The following is a 21497-nucleotide window of genomic DNA, read 5'->3' on the forward strand; positions in this document are numbered from 1 at the left end:
AAAGTTGCACGTGCCGAGTCACCTTTTCCTGTTTTTACTCGAACACCGACAGAGTCATTTTCTGCTCCAATAAAAGTTTACCAAAAACCAAGTAAGAACGACTTGAGGTGGCTGCGCCTCAAAGAAAAGTTTTCCGATGATGATTTCTCCCAGTGAACGAATGCTTCATTCGGATTGGTCCGAACTTTTTACACATACATAAGTATTTTTGTCTTGGCTTTCTTTCTCGAATAGCTATACACGGTGCGCGATGAATTTTTTTCTAGTCGTTTACGATGCCGACGGAGCAGGGGTAGCAGGAATCCAAGGCGGCGCTTTAAAACCTCCTTTTTTGTTAATGATGCACACACAGTGTAGGTTAACCAGGGAAGCATATATTTTTCTTTAAGCTGAATGTGCACCTTTTTTAAATAAACATGCTAACTAAACAAGACCGATAGTATATAACTGGACAAGTCTATGCCAAATTAACACCATAATGTTTGATCATGAAGTAATCTAAAGGGCGGAAATTTTCTCGGTGTTAAAAGGTTTTAAATATCTCACAACTTTTACGGTATCCATGAACTTAACTATACCTGATTACGCTGTAAGGAACCATTCGTGTAATCTTTGTGACTGGTGCAGTACAATTCATTAAGAGTGTTTGTGTGTTCTCGTTTTTTTTATGGCAAATGGCAGCATATTTCGGGAAGCCGAACTGGGTCACATGACTGTTCTGGGAAACACCTCCAAATACTTTAAGATTGAACGACGCAAATTTTATTACGTTCCGTGAAAAGTATAATTGCTGCGCAGGAATATTTGTTAATAATATTCTACACGAAATTGTTCTAGTTTAAGTAGTTCGCATTCACAGAAACATTATATTTGTCCATACGCCAACAGTCATTTTTTCGATGCGAAGGTGTCCCTAACCGAGACGCTGCTAATACAATGCGAAATAAGCAAAAGTGAATAGAAAGGTATGAAGGTTGGCTGGGCTAAGAAGCAGAATTTGCGAGCAGGCTGAGGAAGATAAGAACAGGTGAAACAGTGGCAATGGGAGTAAACACATGAACGCACTTTATTCTGTCCGTGGTTGCAAACGCCAGCATCGGCCGGTAGCGTACAGAAAAGGGAGCTCATCCTTTGTTGCCTCTTTACAATGGATTACCACAACGAATGGCCTGAATATAGAACAGAGGTGTGTGTATATCTTCGAACACAACTAAACCAAGCAAGCGAGCGTGCGTAAACTCATTGTACACTTTCTGTATATCCCGTACACCTGCTTTCCTAAAATTTACAATGACTGCAAAACATAAATGAGGGCGAATACTACTACCCATTTGTATTTTGCGGTGTGAAGCTGCCTATGTTGTTCCCCCAAACAAAATCTTCGAGAAGCTTTACATCAATTTTTGCGTGTTCGTCAACAAAACAGCCCCTAACACTCCATGAATGTCGTAAAATACTTCTCCCCTTAAGAAACGTCAAAAAAATCTTCACTGAAGTAGTAGGGGTCAGCTCATTTCTAGAATACAAATACCCAATATATCTATAATTAACAAAAATGTGGCCGACGTGAACTAAAAAACTTACCAATGACGACCAGTGAAGTTTCGTGATTGCGTGTGCGGTCCTTCCGAAAGTCGACCCGGCAGCGGTAGACACCTGAGTCTCCGACGGCCAAAGCTTGAAGCCTCAGGCCCGGTGCGGGCTGCGTCGCAAAGTAGGCACGGGGACCCCAGGCGATGGACGAGTGCCTCGCCTGCGAGACGTCTCCGCGCCGGGCGTCCACGGAGTACACGGGCGTGGGCAGCGCGTCTTTGTACCACAGCACCAGCGCCACCGAGTCATTGTCCGGAGACAGGTCGCATGGCAGCAGCGCCTCGCCGCCCGCCAAGGCCGTCACGTGAGCAACTGCGTGGGGAAAATGTGAAAAATCTGCCGGTTAGGTTCAACACGTCAGTGGTATGAACATGTCTATTCGTGATTCGGTGTTTGCGAAGAAAGAGACGATTCGTAAATGTGATTTAAGACGTTCACCGCGCATATGCTACATGAAACAGCAGTTAAGTCACTGGATTACTAAATAGAAAATTAATATAAGTAAATATGACACATTAAAAGACATTTTTTCACCTGGAACGTTCGCAATTTCCAACATTTTCCACTATACTCTTTGCTCGAAATTTTTTGCTCCCAAAAAAAGACGGTTTACATGAGCTTCATCTTAGATCATAGTATTCCTGTGCGCCTGGCGACACTGCTCTCGGATGAACTCGTAACAGGAATCTCGAAATTTATCTCAATAGACCGTAAAATTATCTTGTGTGGAGGCTGTGCCGCTTGTTCGTTTCAGGCTAACAGTTTTCCAAGTGACGGAGATTAAAACCCCAGCTCCATCTAGCGAACGGCGCTTTGAAAATGTGCTTCGTCAAGCTGACCTGCGGATGCTGATCCTGCTCGTGCCCCGGTCGTGTGGACATGGCTATGCGGCATTGATTGCGTCCCGATTGAGACATTTCTCCTGTATTCCCCACCGATTGCCGACTGTCACTCATTCCGTGTCCTGCGTCTCTCAGCTTTCGTGCAGTAAGGTCGATTCGATGTGGGCCATCGAAGGCACGCACATGCGGTGTGGTCCGGTGTGGTACAAAGCACGCAAATCGGAAAGGCATGAGAACCCTTCACCGTAAAAGGCACCCAAAACTCCCACATTAATAATTGGTGGCATGAGGGGGAGTTAATTGAATGAGGGGAGCTCACACACCAGAAACGTTCGGGCAGCAACATGGCTCCCATACCCCACACCGCAGTCATTGACGCCTCAGGGGCCTAGACGTGGCCTACGCAACAGTGCTCGTCTACAACGTTCATCGTTGAGCTTTCTGCACCAACGACGGAACCTTGAAGGTTAGGGTATACACGATAATGCAAAACATTGAAAGCCGCTTCCCTAAGTGGTTGTGCTCGCTCGCTTTGAACACTCCCTGGTGTAGTGTTCTTGACACACGGTCCACTTAGGGCTGTTACGTAGGAACGAGTTCCTTGCTCACGTAACAATATTTTGTTCTAGGACCTTTCTTGAAAGGTTCTCGTCTTTCACAGATCGACATCACTGATTTAGTTCTTTTTCGGCTGGCGACGACGCATGCCAATATGTTAATACACGAGCATGTTCATTTTTATATGTCACGCTTAGTTGATTTACAGGGTGCTAACATACGCCAAACACGAATATTCACAGTGGGGACAAGTAGGCTTACACGCCAAAGAAGAAATGAATTGCAGATCCATTGGTGGATGTTCAAGAATGCGTGGGCATCTTTTCCCTCTCTCACACGAGCGAACGTGAAGCTCGACCCGTGCGCATTGCTTCGCCTTAGAAGTCCAAAATGAGGCGTTTCTCGACTGAGCCTCGTACACCCTGGTAGCACTGCTTTGCACTCCCACCGTATCTCTGATCACTTTTTGCTCACTTGAGCAGCAGCATTCGCTGCCTGTTCCTCCTTGGGTTGTCCACCGGTATCAAAATTTCGTCGCCGTCATGTTCATTCCGTCCTGTCTTGCTGCCATTCACTGGCTGCATGCACACTTCGTTTCAAAATGCGTACAGACGGCGAGGGGAGTCACTGAACCTGCTCAGACGGCGTTCGAGCGACGCATAGGCAGAGGCAGGTTGCGGGCAATGAATACTTCGACTTGGCGTGCCCCTAACAACGTCGGCCACGGAGCAAATGCAGCGAAACCACATCTACGGTGCCGCTGAATTCGCCCTGTGTTCCCTCTGTTTCTACAGCAAAGCTGTATAGCTCTACCCCCACCCACCCCCAAACGGTTTCATCGCAGTGGGCAAAAATGATCTCTTTGGGCGAAAACGCTAGGGCTCAGAGGCCTAAGACGCCGAGCCCATGCGTCAGGCTAAGCAGGCATGCAGCACAGAGCTCATAATTCGTTTAAGGAAACCACAAAACAAGCATCGAAACCGTTTATGGGTAATAAGGCTCCTAGGAACAATGTAACCTCCGCCCCCCCCCCCCTATGTTCTTGTAAAGATTACGCAGATTGTCTTTGAAGGCCAGGCAGGACTAGTGTTACTAAATAGAGCAGTTCTTGACCAAGACGTGAAGCGAGCGTCAGGCTAGGCAGAACCCAGCACTTGCCGCCGTAGAAGCCGAGCGTAGTGTTAGTAGATAAGGTATTATAGTACCGCCACTGAAGCACGCAAGTCAGCAACGGCGGCCATTTTGTAATTCATAACGGATGCGAGAGTGCTGCATCTACAACGTCGCTGTTAACTTCAACCGGGTCGCTTGTAAACAGCACTACCGACCATTCAGGAAAGCGTCATTTTTGGAGACACTTCTTCTGCTGAAAAGCTGCTACACGCGTTCTTTGATTCGCGTTCAGAACGACGTCAGTCGCGCGCAGCCGGTGTTGCGACCAGGAGGGCCGACCCGAGCCGAGCTCCGTGGCCTCCGACATACGAGTGGTGGCGTGTATGATGCGAGCCGCCAGCCGCTGTTGCAGCCGTGAAGAAGTCCAGAAGCCGTAGGCTAACGTAACTGTTTACTTCACAGCGAGAGGTGAGCCGAAGCCAAAGAACAATGCCCCGACGGGCGAGGTTACAGTACAAGACTCAAGCAGAGTGGCAGCATGGAATCGCTGCTCTAACAGGAATGAGTTACAGCGCTTGGGCGGCTTCTATTTATACCCAAAAGCCGTAACGGTCAAAATGCCAACAAGCGGCAACACGCCACGAACGTCACAGACACACACAACGCTCTTTCGAGAGTTCGTGAGTCGTCGGTAGCCTCGGCGCACGTTGAGTCCGAGAGAGGGGATAGAGGAGAACTTCGCTGAGATCGCGGGGCCTCTGTGTCCTTGAACGGGTTGAGACGCGCCTCGCCGGGCCGGCAACCGTTGAAGTGTGAAATGCGTCGATCGCGAAGCGTCTGAGCCGGCTTGTCGAAACTTGAATGAACATGGTGGCGCCTGACGGCTGAAAGGCGCACGCAGTGGCTTCGCCGCACAGCCGAGGAGTGATGCGGGAAAGTACGGCGGCACTGGTCGATTCGTAACACCGGCGAGCAATGTGGACAAGCTAAGCCTACCAGATTAGACCAACGAAAACGCACAAACAACAGAACGGCGGCACCCACGAACTGTCGCAATGTAAACAAATGTCACGTAGTGCGAACTGACCAATGATCATGACAGCGGCGCAGAAAAATAGTATACAAGATTGCCGGTAATCTGTACCCTTCTCTAGTGACACTAGCCGAGCGGAAGCGACAAGCCCGCCAAAACGACATAAAACTTTCATACCCTCCCCCATCACCATTTTTAGCGGTTTGCAATTGCTTTCCTGGAAATCCACTTTCGCATGGCGGGATGGCGACCACTTTTTTTCTATGTTGTGTTCTGGGGACGGATGGAGTGAAAATTTCCTTCTGCATGGACCACCTGTTGAGCATGCAAGTAAAGGGATTTCGGTAAAAAGTAGCAACTAGGTTTGATGCTAATTGAGTTGCGTCCTTTTTTAGTCCTGACCGAAGCTGTTTGTGTAGTGGTGCAGCCCACTAAGAAAACAGAAAAACTGATAATGGCAAAAAAAACAAAAAAAAAACATTTGGCGAAGCTTGCACTAGCCGCGCAAGGCTTGAACAAAGCGAAGCTGCCGGATTTTTTCTACATGAGCACTGAGTGACGCATCACCACGCATTTGGGCAAGTTGGAAATTGTTAATTTACATGTTCCATCGTCGCTTCGAAGTGTGCCAGTAGTAGTCATCGTCATATGCAAAGATATCGTTGTGTTCCTCATGGCAAGCATTACGCGCGCGGTGGCGCTTCGGGACAGCTGGAGCGCAACGGCGTCGTGTGCGTGCACGACGCATGCGAGGAGTTGAGTCGCGTCGAGGTTCCGAGGAGCAGGTGTAACGCCAGCTGTGGCGCTGCTGGTTGCTAGGCAACGCGTGGCGCTCCAAGGCGGTTTTGCTAACTTTTTTTTTACACCTCCACTTTAAAAAAAAACATTTTAACGCTTTTCGACACAGAAGGTCTCCGCTTTGAGGAAAGCGTATAGAGCCCCAATTGCTGGCGATAAGCTGCTCGATACGATTTTTTCCTGATCTATGATAAAGATGCTTGGGCGATCTGTAACATCACTAATCCTTTCTTTCCCCGTATGAAGCAGTGAGAATACTTTCTTTGATATCGACACACTGCGTTAACAAGTAAATGTGCAGGAAAAAAGCTAGTCCTATAGGTGTCCTCCCGCATCACTAGAGTGCAGACAAAGCAATGTTTCGCTTCGTGTGTTAGTCCGTACGTCTCGCTGCACGAGTTCGCGGATATGTTCAAGGTGGCCACGCACACACAAACATATATTGCCTAAAAAAGCGAACAGAGAAGTAATTCCCCGATCGACGTGTAATCCCTCCGTAATAGCCGAACTGATGGCAATATATAGTGACGAAGCGGGGTTCGTTTCCTGAAACCGTCTCAGCTGGAAATCCCGAAAGTATTGTACAGCGTACACAGACGCCGACTTGTGAGATTGTCGATGGTGTGCCGAAAAGGTCGAGAAGGGCAGCTTCAGCGCATCTCCTTTCTTTCCTCTGCAGTTAGAGAACGTATATAAAAGTGCATTCCTGGATGCAGCTCGCCATTTGTATCGTTTTTTTTTTCTTATCGGTTGAGCAGCTCGCTAACCACCTGTGTATCGAAAGACTCGAGCAAATTGAAGGGTCGGTATGTCATAGGCCACGTGATAAGAATCTTCCCTTCAGTTTGGGGATCATCCGCAATCATCCATCTCCCGTCGCAATATTCCCTCGCTCTTTCTCGTTATACCCCGGTATCGTCGCTTCCCAGTGGTGTTGCAGCCTCGAACATGCCGGCCGCTCACGAAGCGGTGCTTCGACGGCTTTAATAATAATCGAACAGGCTCTTTCGCCGTCGGCGCAGATAGCGTGGTTCCAGCGGGACTAGAACCTTAAAACACGAAAATAAAAAAAATTGCGGCGTAGAGGCTGAGCCTCAAACAGACGACCGTGGAACGAGCTGTAGTGGGAGCCAGAAGGCAAAAAAAAAACGCCATGGAATCTCGCCAGGGGAAGGGAACGAAGACAAACTGGGGAACCGACGGAAAATAGCGTTTTCTTATCACGCCTGGAAATCAGCCTTTGGTAGAATCGACCAAAAACCAACAGAATGCGCACTCCTCCTTCTATCTTTTTTTCTTTCTTGTGAGGATGTCGCCCTTTGGTACGAGCGTAGAACGCCTCGCCATCTCTTCTTCCGTAGTTCCTCTCTCCCTCCCTGCCCGGGCATTTCATCGGTTTCTCAGAGTGAGTGCAAAACCCCGAGATAAATGAGCCGTTCTGGCCTGCTTTGGTGTGGCACGACTTGCCCTTTTCGCGCTGTTTACACTGCAGCTCTTCATGTCTATCTTTTTTAGAGACGATCGAAGGGGTTACGCTTGTTATCACGTGCCGCCGTTTTTGCCCCTGTTTTCGTTCGCCTCTTCATCGACGCCATCCTGTGGTTGCGGAGGGTGTCGAGCGTGCCCTGGTCTTTCAGACGCATCGCTTCGATAAGAACGACCATCCCTTTCCCAACCAACGATAACTTCCTCCGTACTTTTCTGTTCATGGGGCGGCGCGCGTACCTTTTATCCCCATCAAGCGTTTTTGTCAAGCATTGTTTCTCGATTTTTTCACCTTCTTTTTACAGGATTTTGTTCCTCCAATGCGGCCACCGCCAATGGCGAAGGAAATTTTTCAGTCGTGTTTGGGGGCGATCTGTGTTTTATGCTTCCCATGTACCCTCCGATTACCTTACATTTATAGCTGTTTTTTTTTTGTTTTTGTTTTTTTTGGCACTCTTGCGAGTTGGCTGCATACACCCGGCGTCTCGCGCGACACGCGCGGCAATCTGCCTTGCGAAAGGCTGAAAATATGGTATTTTTGTGAAGCGTTCCGAAACATGTAACCGCTATAGAAAAAGAACGTGACCGCGTAACCAAGAAAACAAAACAAGCGCTCAGGGTGTTGCTTCTTATAGTCGAGGGACTTTTCTGAGCAAGATAAACGGTGAGAACTAAGTCGGTTGATTTGTCATCGGCCGTTCGGTCGGCAGGTTGGTCGTCCAACAGTCGGTTTGTTGGTCAAAGGAATTAATCAGTAAAATTACGGGAGACCCATGTGTGGGTCACCACCCTGTTCAGGTTATTCATTCTATCCACAATATATTCGTCCACATACCGTTGCTATTGCGGTGGCGTATCTTTAAACGGAAGATCCTACAACTCAAAGCACTGCTACTGGCGCTGACAACATCGAGTCACCACTTTGGCACATAGTCACCAAAAGCAATACCGCGATCATGATTATGTCCTAGTCTAAGCTATCTGTAGAGTGCATGGCGTGTATGTAATGACCACAAGTCCCATGCTTTAGACGGTGGTTGAAGCTCCGACGCCTGTTGCAAGTCTCAAATATATTTAAAGACGATAGTCTTTGTTGGGCTACCCAAATGCGAAAAACACTGGCCTTGTACCTGCTCGCTTGTTTGCAAATGTCGTTGAAGCGGGATTGCCGTCCACCGCCCTGCCACGTAAATGTCTCTCCTCTCTTCCTCGCTCCTCCAACGATAAACACGGTGGAGGTTTGCTCAAGTAAATTCAATTGCCTGTCGTTCCACTGCTCGCGCGCCATCTATTGAAACCTTTTGTTACTGCTGTACTTGAAACGCCGTCACGAAGTCCAGACTTGCCTCCTGCTCTCTTTGTATTTTTGTGTCCAAACTTTTTTTTTTCAACGCGTGTTTACTATTTGCATCCCAAGGCTCGAGCAAATATTTATCTTCAATTAAAACAGCACCGCGAGTTAGAGTTACGCACTGCCGTTTTGCTTCAAATAAACCTGATGTTTTCTTTTTTGTCAACAATGCTGTCGAGTATGAGGTATGTTTTCCAATTGATTGGTTTGGAGACGTTTTGCCTATATAAACCTCTGGTTCAATTTTTTTTTAATCGTTTCGCGGTATGGCTGAATGGATAGGATCGATGGACGGACAGAAGACCAGACAGGCAGAGAGACAGACAGACAGACAGACAGACAGACAGACATACAGACAGAAAAAAAATCAGATTAAATAACCTAAGATAGACTATCGCCATTATTACTTTGTCTGTCAGTAACTTAGTTCACCTCCGGCCAAAGTAAAAGTATGGTTGAACACGGAGCATATACAGGCAGCGTCCGTCAAACTGCCAAAACTCCTGGCTTGGCTCATATATGTCTGCAATGTAAGGCGCAAAGGAAAATCAGGCATATGAGATGGGAAATTTAAAGTACATAATCAAGGGTCCCAAATACATGTAGGGCTTTTTTTTTACGATACCAAGAACAAAATACGCATAAAGAAGCGGTGTCGAAGAGAGCCGAGTTGAATGCAAGCCCTCAAAGAGAGCTCATCTTGCGCTCTTCCATGCCGAGCGAAAAACACAAATACAGAATAGGACGCGCACTGTTGCAACAGATGTCGCGCGAGCCGTCCAAACGCGCAAAAAAGCAATTGAACAAACTACCATTGCATTCATATTGGGAAGGGCGAAAGCGGAGGGAAAATCAAAAGTGGGGGATGAAGGGAGACAGGAATGCCAGTTTCGTATCAGGGGCGCCAAGCTAACGTCTTTCGACGACATTTGTCACAAAGCAAGCAGATACGCGGCCAACTTCCTTCTTCTCTTCCACTTTACCATCCCGTATGAAAGCAATAACGAAGCGCATTGCATTAATTCTCGAATTTGTGAAAGGTTAGGTGCAGTTTGAGGTGCGAATAAAACAAAGCAGCTTGGACGAAGCGGGAATACCGGTGTTGCGGTAACGATCTTCGCTGCGTTGGCGACGCGTGACGCGTGGTTGCTAAATAAGGGATTCGCAGACAAGTATGCGCGTCAATGCTTCGTCTCCCCGTGCTGCACACGCTGAACTGGCGAAAAGAATGCGCACCATTGCCAGAAACGGCCAATGCGTGAAAAGAAACACATTCCGCTTCCGGCCACGAGAGTGAACGGACGCAGGATGGATGCTCCGTCAGGGGCGGCTACAGCGGCCAAGCAAGGCCGCGGAAACTGGACGTTTGGAAATGGAAACGAGGATTTTCAGGTTACGCTGCCTACCCTGCCAACAGGTCAGAGTGTTGCCAACACTTCATTTTTACACGGAGATCTTTGGGCTCGCCCATATCGGGTAGAAGATTTTCGCGACGCACTGGCTCGTCTGTCGCTGCTCCCCGAAGTTATCGCTTTGGGGGGTATCAGATGAGCCATGTGTGGGCCGTGACGTTTAGCCGCGCTGAAGATGCGAAGAAATTGGCCGTCGAAACGGAATTTAAAGTGAAGGACCGTCGGTGTTTGGTGATTGACCCTATCAACCAGGACGTGCGGATGAAGTTGCACTGGCTACTTCACAATGTACAGTCGGGGACTTAATTTTGCAGACCACGCGAGCGCGTGGGAAAAGCCACCGATGCGCGCTCTGGAGGCCCGGCGCCTGTTGTCGAGACCGGCGCGGCGCGCATGCGCGTCCTGTTTTATTTGCAGGCACGCCGATTTTCTCGCTTCCTGCAGCGGTGCTGCAATGGTCACTCAAGCACCGCATAGCGACGCCTTTGTAGCATTCCTTTCTTCCCGATGGCACATTTGGGGCCTAACGTGAAGATTGCGAGGGCTTTGGCGTAAGTGCTGCTCGCGTCCTGATAAACACTTGCGCGTCATGTTTTATTTGTTTGTTTTGTGCTTTATCGTTAATTGACGATGAGACTAGCGGCTTGCGAACGGCGTCCACGAATAAAGCTCGTACGAAGCACAGTCTCACGGTACTGTACTACCCACGACGAAATGCCAGCTATATGAATAGCGAACCTTTATTCGCCTTGTTTATTGTGTTATTTGGTCACTGAACATATACTCCAGCTCGCTATCCGCTGCCCATAAAGTAGGCGATTTGCAAGTTTGATAAAAGAAATTATTTCGATGTTTCTGCTGCCTACTTCATTACTTAAAAATGATAGATATACGTACTCACATAAATTGTCTGTTCGCTCTGCCCGTCGCATCTATAAAAATGGCACCTCGGGCTCCCATTGAATGCCGTAGAATTATTCGCTACTTTTGAAAAGCTGTTTTTCAAAGGGACATTTTCCGGCTTACTAATAGGCCAAGAGATGCTGTTAGCCGAGGAATTCATTCCTACTGGGATGAATTGCTTTAAGGCCGGAGCAATTCTTCAAGGTCGGCTTGCATTGATTGATTATGAGGTTTTAACGCGCCTATGCTACACACCCGATAAGGCGCATCGTAGTTGAAAGCTCCGGATTAATTTTGATTACCTGGAATGTGTAACATGCACCGAAATCCTGAACACACTTGAGCATTTTCGCTTTTCGCCAACATCAGAAAAGGGCCACCTTGCAGATGCCCAGCGGAGCGGAAGGACAAGGTCAGCAAGAAAACAGGAGGACAAGCTGATTGTTTTTCAGTGGTTAAACACCCGTTCCTTAGTGATGGTTAAACAGCCGTTCATTGGTGACAAAATGCCGTAGGTAGCAATTAATATTACGGCGAAAAGTAGCGAATAAGTTTATGGCCTTCTTGGACGGGAACCACAGGTGCCGTTTTGAATAATGCCGACGCGCCGAACGAACAGACAATTCATATGGGTATTTCTTACAATCATTTTTAAGTGAGGAAGTGGACATTAAAATAAAACAGAGGATTTCTTTTATCAAACTTGCAAATCGCCTACTTTATGGGCAGCGGAGATCGAGCTGGAATATATGTTCAGTGGCCAAATTACGCAATAAACAAGGTGAATAAAGGTTCGCTATTCATATAGCTGGCATTTCGTCGTCGGTACCACGGTACCGTGAGACTGTGCTTCGTACGAGCTTCATTCGGGGACGCCGTTCGCAAGCCGCCAGTCTCATCGTCTATAAACGATAAAGCACCAAACAAACAAATAAAACATCACGCGCAAGTGTTTATCAGGACGCGAGCCGCACTTGCACCAAAGCCCTCGCAATCTTCACGTCAGGCCCCAAATGTGCCACTTGGAAGAAAGGAATGCTACAAAGGCGTCGCTATGCGGTGCTTGAGTGGCCGTTGCAGCACCACTGCAGGGAGCGAGAAAATCGGCGTGCCTGCGAATAAAACAGGACGCGCATGCGCGCCGCGGCGGTCTCGACAATAGGCGCTGGGCCTCCAGAGCGCGCATCGATGGCTTTTGCCACGTGCTCGCGTGGTCTGCAAAATTAAGTCCCCGACTTTACCTGACGAGGATGTCCGGCTGGCGTTCGCTCCGTATCGCAAGGTGACTGAAATAACAAAACAGAGATGGAGGGTGCAAGGCGTGACCGACAAGGGCTCTACAACTCGCACGGTGTCCCTCAAGCTGAAGGCAGGAGTGAATATCGAAGATATCCCACATCAGATTCGAGTGGCGGGGGATAACGCCCTTGTGGTGGTTGCGGGCAGGGCGCCACTCTGTCTGCGCTGCCACTCAATGGGTCACGTGAGGCGAGAATGCCGTGTACCCAAGTGTACCGTCTGTCACCGGTTCGGACATACTGAGGCGAACTGTGTGCGCACGTACGCGAAAGTTGTAGGACCCACAAGGAGCGACGAGTCGTCTGAGTTCCTTATGGACGAGGACGAAGCGGAAGAATCTGCAATGGGGACTACCGAGAATACCATCAAGCAGGAAACGCCCACCCACACTCGTGTTGAGGAAACTCCCCCAAAGGATGCGCAAGCAACCATGCAGCGCCAAGGTCAGCTTCTGCCGACACCTCGGCAGGAATTCGAGGACGCCACATCAACCGCGGGAACCAGTGGTGTGCTCACGGGAACGCCGAGTCAAACTGGGGAAGTGAAAGAAACCACCGGAACAACGACCGCCAACGTTGTCGCAAAACGTCCCCACGGGGACGTGAGCAACGAGGCAAGACGCTCTGGGGAACGCAACACGGACGAGCCACCACCGAAAGCGACACCGCTCAGACCACCGACGCTTCGACACCCAAGTAGGAATGTGCCGCCGAGTAGTCCACCGGACGAGCAGGCCAGGGGGGGTGCACAACCACCGTGACACTCAAGTGCTGCGTAGTTTCGCCGGCTAGGGACCCGCGGACAGACGAGGAACCAGTTCAAGGCTCGAACTGATTGTGAAGTGCTTTTTTTCATCCTTATTTCTACCGCGTTATCACGGGTGTGTGTGTGAGTGTGTGTGAGGGCGTGCGCGCGCGCGAGAGTATTTACGTAAGTGCGTGGAATGGACTACGCCTCAACAGCACGAGTCGGGAAGGCCAAGAACTACAGCCCTACATTGTGAGTCACACGCCAATGCATTTGTTTGTACGGGAGAGGTACCGCGCATTTGGTACAACTAATGACCATGAGCGCTAATTTCCAGACAGCACTACGTGTAGCAACGTTAAACGTTAGGGGTCTTGGGTCTAGGAGTCGGCAATGCCAATTAAATCGTCTATTTCAGGACAATGAGCTACACGTGGTTGCTGTACAGGAAACTAAAATAGAGAGCGAAGTGCATACCGATAGCATGGTGTCGTCTTTCTGTGCACATTATAATGTGCGTGCGAGCCACGCAGTGGGTACCTCCGGTGGTTGCGCCGTTTTTATTAGTAGGGACCTCGGTGTTGTGGAACAGGCCGTTGTGGGCTGTGAATCTGGTCGTCTGCTTGTCGTAGACTTTGAGTTGTCTGCTATGTCTTGGCGGCTAATCTGTGTGTACGCCCCAAATAATGAAGTTGAGCGAAAGGTGTTTCTTGAGCGCATTGAACAATACTTAAATACGGAAAAAATAATTATTGTCCTCGTTGATTTCAATTGTTTGCTCCGCTATAGACCGCGCTAGAAATCGGCCTTTCAAGGACAAGAGCGAACTTTTTCTAAGTGAATTGGCACATGATTATAACTTAGAAGACATCGGACAGGTATTGCAATCCGGCGGGTGACCAACTTTCACGCACTTTCAAGGGGAAAGGAATGCACGGCTTGATCGGTTTTATGTACCACTGGAACTGCTGCCAAACTGTAGCAAATATGACGTAAAACCAGTTTCCTTTAGTGACCACAGCTTAGTCATGTTTGAAATCGGAAAAATCGAACGAAAGGCATGGTTCAACTGGGACTTGTGGAAATTCAACGCTCGGTTGCTGAACGATGCACGTTTCGTAGAAGCGGCTAAAGAAAAGATGAACCAGATACTCACGGCTGAAACGATAACCATCGCGGCTGCATGGGAGGTCTTTAAAGGCGAGATAATGACTTTGGCTATTGAAAAGGGTTGCATCCTTCGACACGAAGAAAGGAAAAAGGAGCGAGAACTGCAACAATTGCAGTTCCTTGTAAGCCTGGAAGGAATTGAGCCCGGTAAATTTAGTAAGCAGATAAGAGAAGTCAAGAATCATCTGGAGGCATTAGACGTAGTACGGTACAGAGCAGTCGCGATAAGAGCGCGTTCTAACCAACTCTGGATGGGCGAGACGCCCACCGAATGCGCTTTAGCTGATGAAAAGAGGTGCGCCACCAGAAATGAAATAAAGACAATATTTTTTGAAAACGAAGTACAATGTGAAAATGACAAGATTAAGCAAGCATTTGTATCGCAATACAACAAATTGTTTGGTCAGAAGAATCGCCTAATGGAAGGATTCGAAAAAGATTTTCTACATTTGATGCCAATTTTGAGTAGGGATATTAAAAACCGCCTTGAAAAACCCATATGTCTGTCTCAAAGAAATAGAGAATGCAATAGACGAGCTGTCACCAGGAAAGTCGCCTGGGGCAGACGGGTTCGGGGCGTCATTCTATAAAACGCTCAAATGCCAGCTAACCATTATTCTAAACCGATTGTTTGTTGAAGCTTATGAGTTAAAACAAGTAGCCCCTTCTTTTCGGGCTGCGCATATGGTGCTAATCCCAAAGACAGATGATCAGGAGAAGCTGCAGACCGTTGAGGCATATCGGCCCATTAGCCTTACCAACGTCGACTACAACATTTTTATGGAGATTTTAGCGAAACAGATGCAAAGTGTGATTAAGGGATTGGTAGGGCCTCATGAAACCTGTGGTATACAAAATCGATCCATAAGCACCAACATTCATGTCGCACGAAGCGTTTTGGAATGTGTTGATGCATTCGCGGGTCGAGCAGCGATGCTACAGCTGGACCTGGCGAAGCCGTTCGACCGAGTGACACATGACATATTATTGCGTATATTGGAGTATGTAAACGTTGGCGACGTGATCCTGCAAGGGGTCAAAATAGTGTACACAGATTGCAGAACACGAATCATTGTAACAATTCCCTCGCAGAACCCATTCAAGTCAGATCGTCTGTGAAGCAAGGTTGCCCCCTTGCCCCGCTGCTTTTCGCTTTATATCTCCAGCCGTTTTGCGTGCGAGTAATCAAGAACGAAAATGTACGAGGCTTTAAACTACTGGCGGCTGAAGTGAAATTGCTTGTGTACGCGGACGACGTGGCTGTGTTTTGTGATGACAGGGCAAGTCTGCTGGAAGTCGTAAGGGTAGCGACCGCATACTGTGACGAAACAGGATCTGAAATCAACTGGCGCAAATGTCTGGGCTTCTGGCATGGCGCTTAGGACTGTACGCCCAAAAAATTTGCTAACATCGAGTGGTCTGTGGTGCCGGGGAAATACCTGGGAGTCCCGCTGAACCATTATCGTGAGAGCAAGCAATACTGGCTCGATGAAACAGAAAAGATACAGATCTCGCCCCTGCCGCAGCTTGGCAGGGGCGAGATCTTTCGATGTTCGCAAGGGCCGCCGTATATAATGTTTCTCATTGCCAAAGTCTGGTATGTATTAACTTTTTTTATGTATGCCCAGAATGTGACTACAAAAGGTGAACCGTGTGTTTGCCGTATTTATTTGGAACTCGAGTTGGGAGAGTTAGCCGTACTAACTTGTTCCGCCGTGTGAAAGACGGAGGGCTCGGTCACTCCCATTTGTTTTTACGGCAATTAGTGTCCCGTTTTTGTTTTGCCAGAGACCAAAGTAATGACTTTCTGAAAACAGTTATACAAGTGAGATTAATGAATTTCATTCCAAATTTTATAGTGTCTTCTGTTAGCGGCCCCCGACAAGGGCTTAATGGATACCTCAAGGAAGTGACAATGGCATTCCAAATGCTACAAAGCCGATTTTCGTTTCAATATTTATCCGCAATTACAAAAACAAATTGTACAGAGACTTAGTCGACACAATGCTACCGGTACGCCTTTACAGAACCGTGTATTCCCAAGCACCAGGGCAGGACGTTCTTAAGCAGGTTAAGAGAATGCCAGTAAGATCCACTGTTAAGACCTTCTTCTTTAAACTCCACACTAACACATTACCGGTAAATGCATGGTTGCAAGCAAAAGGCTTTTTTGTTCCTTGGACAATTAACTGTTCTTTTTGTAAAAAACCAGAAACCATTGAACACGTTTTTTTGGATTGTTTGGACCCAATATTCTTTTGGGACGTGCTGCAAACAACACTCAAAAAAGAACTACCGTTAAAGCCGCACGGAATAAGGTATTTGCCCGTCGTAAACGACGGAGGAATTCCTTATGACATGTTCATGTGGTTAGGCCTTCACAGCCTATGGAAGACTAGGATGGGTGTACGCCATGCTGATCTAAATGTCCGGCCGGTACGCGAGAACCCCATTGAAAGTATGGTGCAAATGAGAGAGCTATATAGTATACAGAGCCATCCGCCTGACTGGGTGGCGTGGTTAAATGACCTCGCTTCTTTGAAAAGATTTTAGTGTGACAATCGTCAGCCGGGTTTCAGCTGGCGACTTTTAACCAGTGTATGTGCCTTTTGTTTGTGTATGTCTAAACGGGCATTTAATAAAAAAAAGCGTGAAAAGGAACACGGCGGCTTATGAATTATCGCGGTAGGTATGGAAAGCTTAGTGAAATGGATCTGCTACTTCTGCCATTTCCAAATTCCCACAGGCTCATTGGGTTTTCGGCTGAAAAGGCTATGTCCTGCATAGTTCACCTTTAATCTTTAGTATTAGTTGATTCGCAGCACACTATAAGCATGCAGGTGATTTTAATAGTGTTTACTAAGTTCCGTGCTTGAATGGTGGAGAACTGCGGACAAGTAGAACACGTTCAGAGAACAAGCTCCGGCATGGGCAGGCAACGTTGACGTGAAGGATGCTGATATACCAATCGCAACACAGTGCACAGATAAGTTGGGTCCCGTTTCTAGGCGAGGTGAGTTGAATTTTGCATCAGCAGATATGCAAATCTTACGTGGACGTCAATCTTGCTTGTTAATCGGGAAAAGATCTACTTTGTTCCCCCGTTGACAGCCCCCGTGCTTAAATGGTGTAACCAGCTGAAAAATAATCTGGTTTTTCTTCAATTGTTTTTTGGGTGCACGAATGACTGAATTTCCATAATTACTTTTAAATAACACCGCAACAATCTGGCATCCACGCGATCATAGGAGGCACCCAGGACGGATTGAAAATATAATTTAACAGCGAAGCTGTTTAGCAAATTGCAATTTTTCGTGTCTGCAGTTAAAAATAACGAAAATTTTCGAGCACGTGCACGTGAGAGCGGGCCTCGCGAAGTATCGACAAGAACTTATTTTGCACCTAACGAATACCCACGCTGTTAGATTCACACGTGCTGCTCCATAGGCCCTAGGCATATTCCAGCACGGGACGACACACAGTGAAGTACAGTTTCAGGAATGGTGCTGAACAAAGAAACTCTTCAGCCACCCTGCCCACTTTGCCCACGAGGCGGAGAGCTCGCTGTTTGATGTATCTAACATGCGGTACAAAGGTCAGTTGGCTGTCAAAGAGCCACCAAGATGTGTCGTCGTTGAAAATTGAGGCGAAGTAACATCCTTAACAGAGTATTTGAAAGGCAGGCAACCGGTTTTGCACGTGTAAAACAACAATTTGCTTTCTCATGCGTTCAATAAAAGTTTGTTCTGTTTGCTCGAGCGACCAAATGCATCGACGTCTTTTTGCAAATTGTTGTAGTAACTGATACACGAAACGTCTTTGAAGGTCTTGATGTCTTCCGCGTAGGGTACAAAAAGTTGACCGCTTTGTATCGGCCGAAACATCCGTGACAAAGAGAACAAAACTGGACATGGAACACCCCTGCGGCACTCTACTTAAGGCAGAGTGGTGAGAAGACTGCTCGCCGTTAATATTTACGTAACAGGTTCGTCCGTGCAAGTAAGTGATTACGGATCAAGAAAGGAGTTATCTATTGTCAGAAAAGGAGTTTAAAAATTGACATGTGGTGACGGACAACATCAAAAGCCTTGCTCAGGTCAAAGTAGGCATTATCGAGCTGCCTTCTACAACGAACCGCTCGTGACGCTTGCTGCATAAAGGAAAGAAGGTTAGTTGTTCTGGAACGACCACAGATGAACCCGTGCTATTCGGAAAGTAGTATGTCGTTAACACTCGAAGACAAGACATCCTGCAAATGACAGTCCAAAACAGCTTAGACGCCGCACAAGGACTCGAAATAGGCCGGTAGTTCATAGCATTATCTTTATCGCTGGACCCGCCGCGGTGGCTCAGTGGCTAAGGCGTTGTTGCGCTGCTGAGCACGAGGTCGCGGGTTCGATTCACCGGCCACGGCGGCCGCTTTTCTGATGGAGGCGAAAAGCAAAAACGCCCGTGTGTTCGAGATTTCGGCGCACGTTAAAGATCCCCAGGTGGCCAAATTAATCCGGAGCCCTCCACTACGGCGCGCCTCATCGCCTACGTTGCGTCGGCGCGTTAAACACCACAATCAATCACCTTTATCGCTGGTTTTAAAAGCATGGAAGAGGGAGTGATATCTTCCAGCCTCAAAGAAAAGTAGCAGATTTAATTATGAAATATGGCCGTTAGTATAGGAAACAAAACTTCCCCAAAAGTGTTTAATAAATATTGCAAGTCAAATGCGGTCAGGGCCGCATGAAAACTACGGTTTGAGGCACTTGTCGGTTTTGCGAACGTTATCCTCACGAATTCGGGTAATGCATAAATTACACGACGCAAAATTGGAGTTGGACAGAAGGTCAACGTCACCATTTAGAAACATAGAGCTAAACGTTTTTGCAAAGGCATTCGCAACATTTTCTATACGGTTTCTATCATCATCTAAAATGTTGACTGCCCCATTACGGCAGATAAGGAACAAGCGTACTGGGGGAAAGTTTTCTGGCTACGTATAGCAGTGATATTTATCCTGGCTATATAATCACACCAATCACGATCATACAGCTCTTTTCACAGGGTGCTATAATACCTAAACTCCCGTTTCGAAGCTTTATTAGGTGCGCCGCGAGTTGGCCTGTGAGCGCGGCCTTTACTTTTTAGAGCCTTTCGCAATTCTGTAGAAAACCCGTCAGGAAATTTAGATTTATCGCAGAAACGTTTTGGTATGAAAATCCCCATTTCTTGCTGAATAACTGAGGAGCGTGTCAACTTGGTCTTCAGCAGAGAAAGCTTAATAAGTAGGAAACATCAACGTTACACAAGTAGTTATAAAAGGCAATGTAATCTCCACCAGGAAACGCAGGTGAAGAATAGTCCGAACCTCTCGAGTGCTGCGACACATACGGCACGGAAATATAAAGAACGTCAAGTTGTCAGGTCGGGCCAGCAATACATCCTATAAAGAAACAGTAAGACAGGGCGCGTTAGAAAAACGAACGTCCAAAACATTACTACAGAGCTTTTCACAACTATTTCTCTGTTCTATACCGGTGAGAGAACGTCTAAAGGTCTAAGCTTTTTGGGCGACGTAGGGATGATTGTGACTAACAGTGCCATAATACCGGTATGCACAAGGAAGAACAATGTCCCCAGAGATTACAAGTGTACTTTCTCGATAAATGTTCGCGATACCCTCCAGCGATGCGATACAGAGCGGAAATTCGGCATAGTGACTGGATGGGGGCGTAAAAAATTTTGCACCACTCCGTAAAACGAAGACGATGGTTCTACGCAAAGCTTTCTAGTGACAAATTCTTTGGATGTCATCTAAGTTTTCCAAACGGTGCAGTCGTGTATACGCCGGCTTCATAAGTGTGGGACCAAGGTTCAATTCCGGCAATGAGAAGCTTTTTTGTTTACTTTCACTTAGACGTTTTGCCGTTACAGACACCTTCAGTGAGAATACTAAGGCTTCGGTTTAAAGGTAGAAATTAACGTGTTTGGTTTTGCGCCCGCCGAAAACTTCTACCCACAATAATTCCACAGTTTTCAGGTTCGCACGACGAAGGGAATTCAACGACTTGTCCACAGCAATGAGGTCTCGAGCACCGCAATTTTCGGACGTGGAACTTTCACGGACACTACGAAAGACAGCATAATTATCAGTAAAATAATCACTAGACGATGTTTCTTTAGGCAGCTACGTTTCAGTGAGGATAACAACGTTGAATGCGGACGATTCTAAAGAGTGAAATAGCTCAGCAGATTGGTCCTGCGACCACGTACATTGTTGATGTTGATGTTAATATAAGCAATAATAATCAATCAATCAATCAATCAACCTTTATTTTCGGTGCCCAGGAACAACCCTAGGGTCTTGGTACTGGTACACCATACAAAAAAAAAACACTAAAATTAAGACAAGACAACACACAAAAACTATATGTATGACATAAACAATAAAGTAAAAATAGTTACAGAAATCTTAGAAAGCAAAAAGGAAAAAAAAAAGAACAGAAAGTCAAAAAAGAAAAGGCAGGCTTAGTGTTGCAAGCCATGCCACTCGGCCAGCGAAACGTTCAGTAGATGTGAAAAATAGGAACTATACAAGCAAATATTGAATCAACATGACATAGAGTATACGTATGTAACCAAGGTTTTCTAACAACATATTAGGAAGTTCAAAAAAAAAAAAAAGGGGGGGGGGGGAAAAGCTTCAGCATTACCAACACTGACACTAAAACGTACAAATATTCAAGCAACACAAAACAAGAAAAAGTGAAAAGCAAGCAAGAACAGTTTGCACATAATACATAGGGTATATAAATTTGGAATGACATAAAGGACTTAAGCTACAACAGTTTTCAACTCATTAGAGAACAAAGTAAAGGAGCTCTGGAAGATATCAAGCCGAACAGAATATTCATTATATGCACATTGTATTCGGCAGATGGACGAGCGTCGGCTATTTAAAGCAACTGGTCTGAAAGCTGGAAATTTTCTGAAAAGTTTATTTGGCAAATTGACATTGATAAGTGTAACCAACTCGTCACACAAAATATTACCATGAAGAAGTTTATAGAGAAAGATAATATCAGCTCGCATTCGTCGACACCGAAGGGAAGGAATGCTTTTCAGAAGAGACATGATGCCGTTTGCGTCGTCTTGCACATGACGGAAGCGGTGCTTAAAGATAGAAAGGAACTTATTTTGAA

General features: G+C 46.9%; 1 protein-coding gene across 1 annotated transcript in view; it reads right to left on the minus strand.

Annotated features, from left to right (window-relative positions):
* Positions 1 to 21497, minus strand: part of LOC144178937 (nephrin-like) — a 404800-nt gene that overhangs the window by 118420 nt on the left and 264883 nt on the right. The window contains exon 2 of the mRNA XM_077707093.1: positions 1585 to 1905. Coding sequence (XP_077563219.1) covers positions 1585 to 1905 — 321 coding nt within the window. The remainder of the gene's footprint in view (positions 1 to 1584; positions 1906 to 21497) is intronic.

Source organism: Haemaphysalis longicornis, unplaced genomic scaffold, assembly GCF_048455015.1.
Source record: "Haemaphysalis longicornis isolate Haplotype H1 unplaced genomic scaffold, Haemaphysalis longicornis Haplotype H1 scaffold_4, whole genome shotgun sequence".
Lineage (NCBI taxonomy): Eukaryota > Metazoa > Arthropoda > Arachnida > Ixodida > Ixodidae > Haemaphysalis > Haemaphysalis longicornis.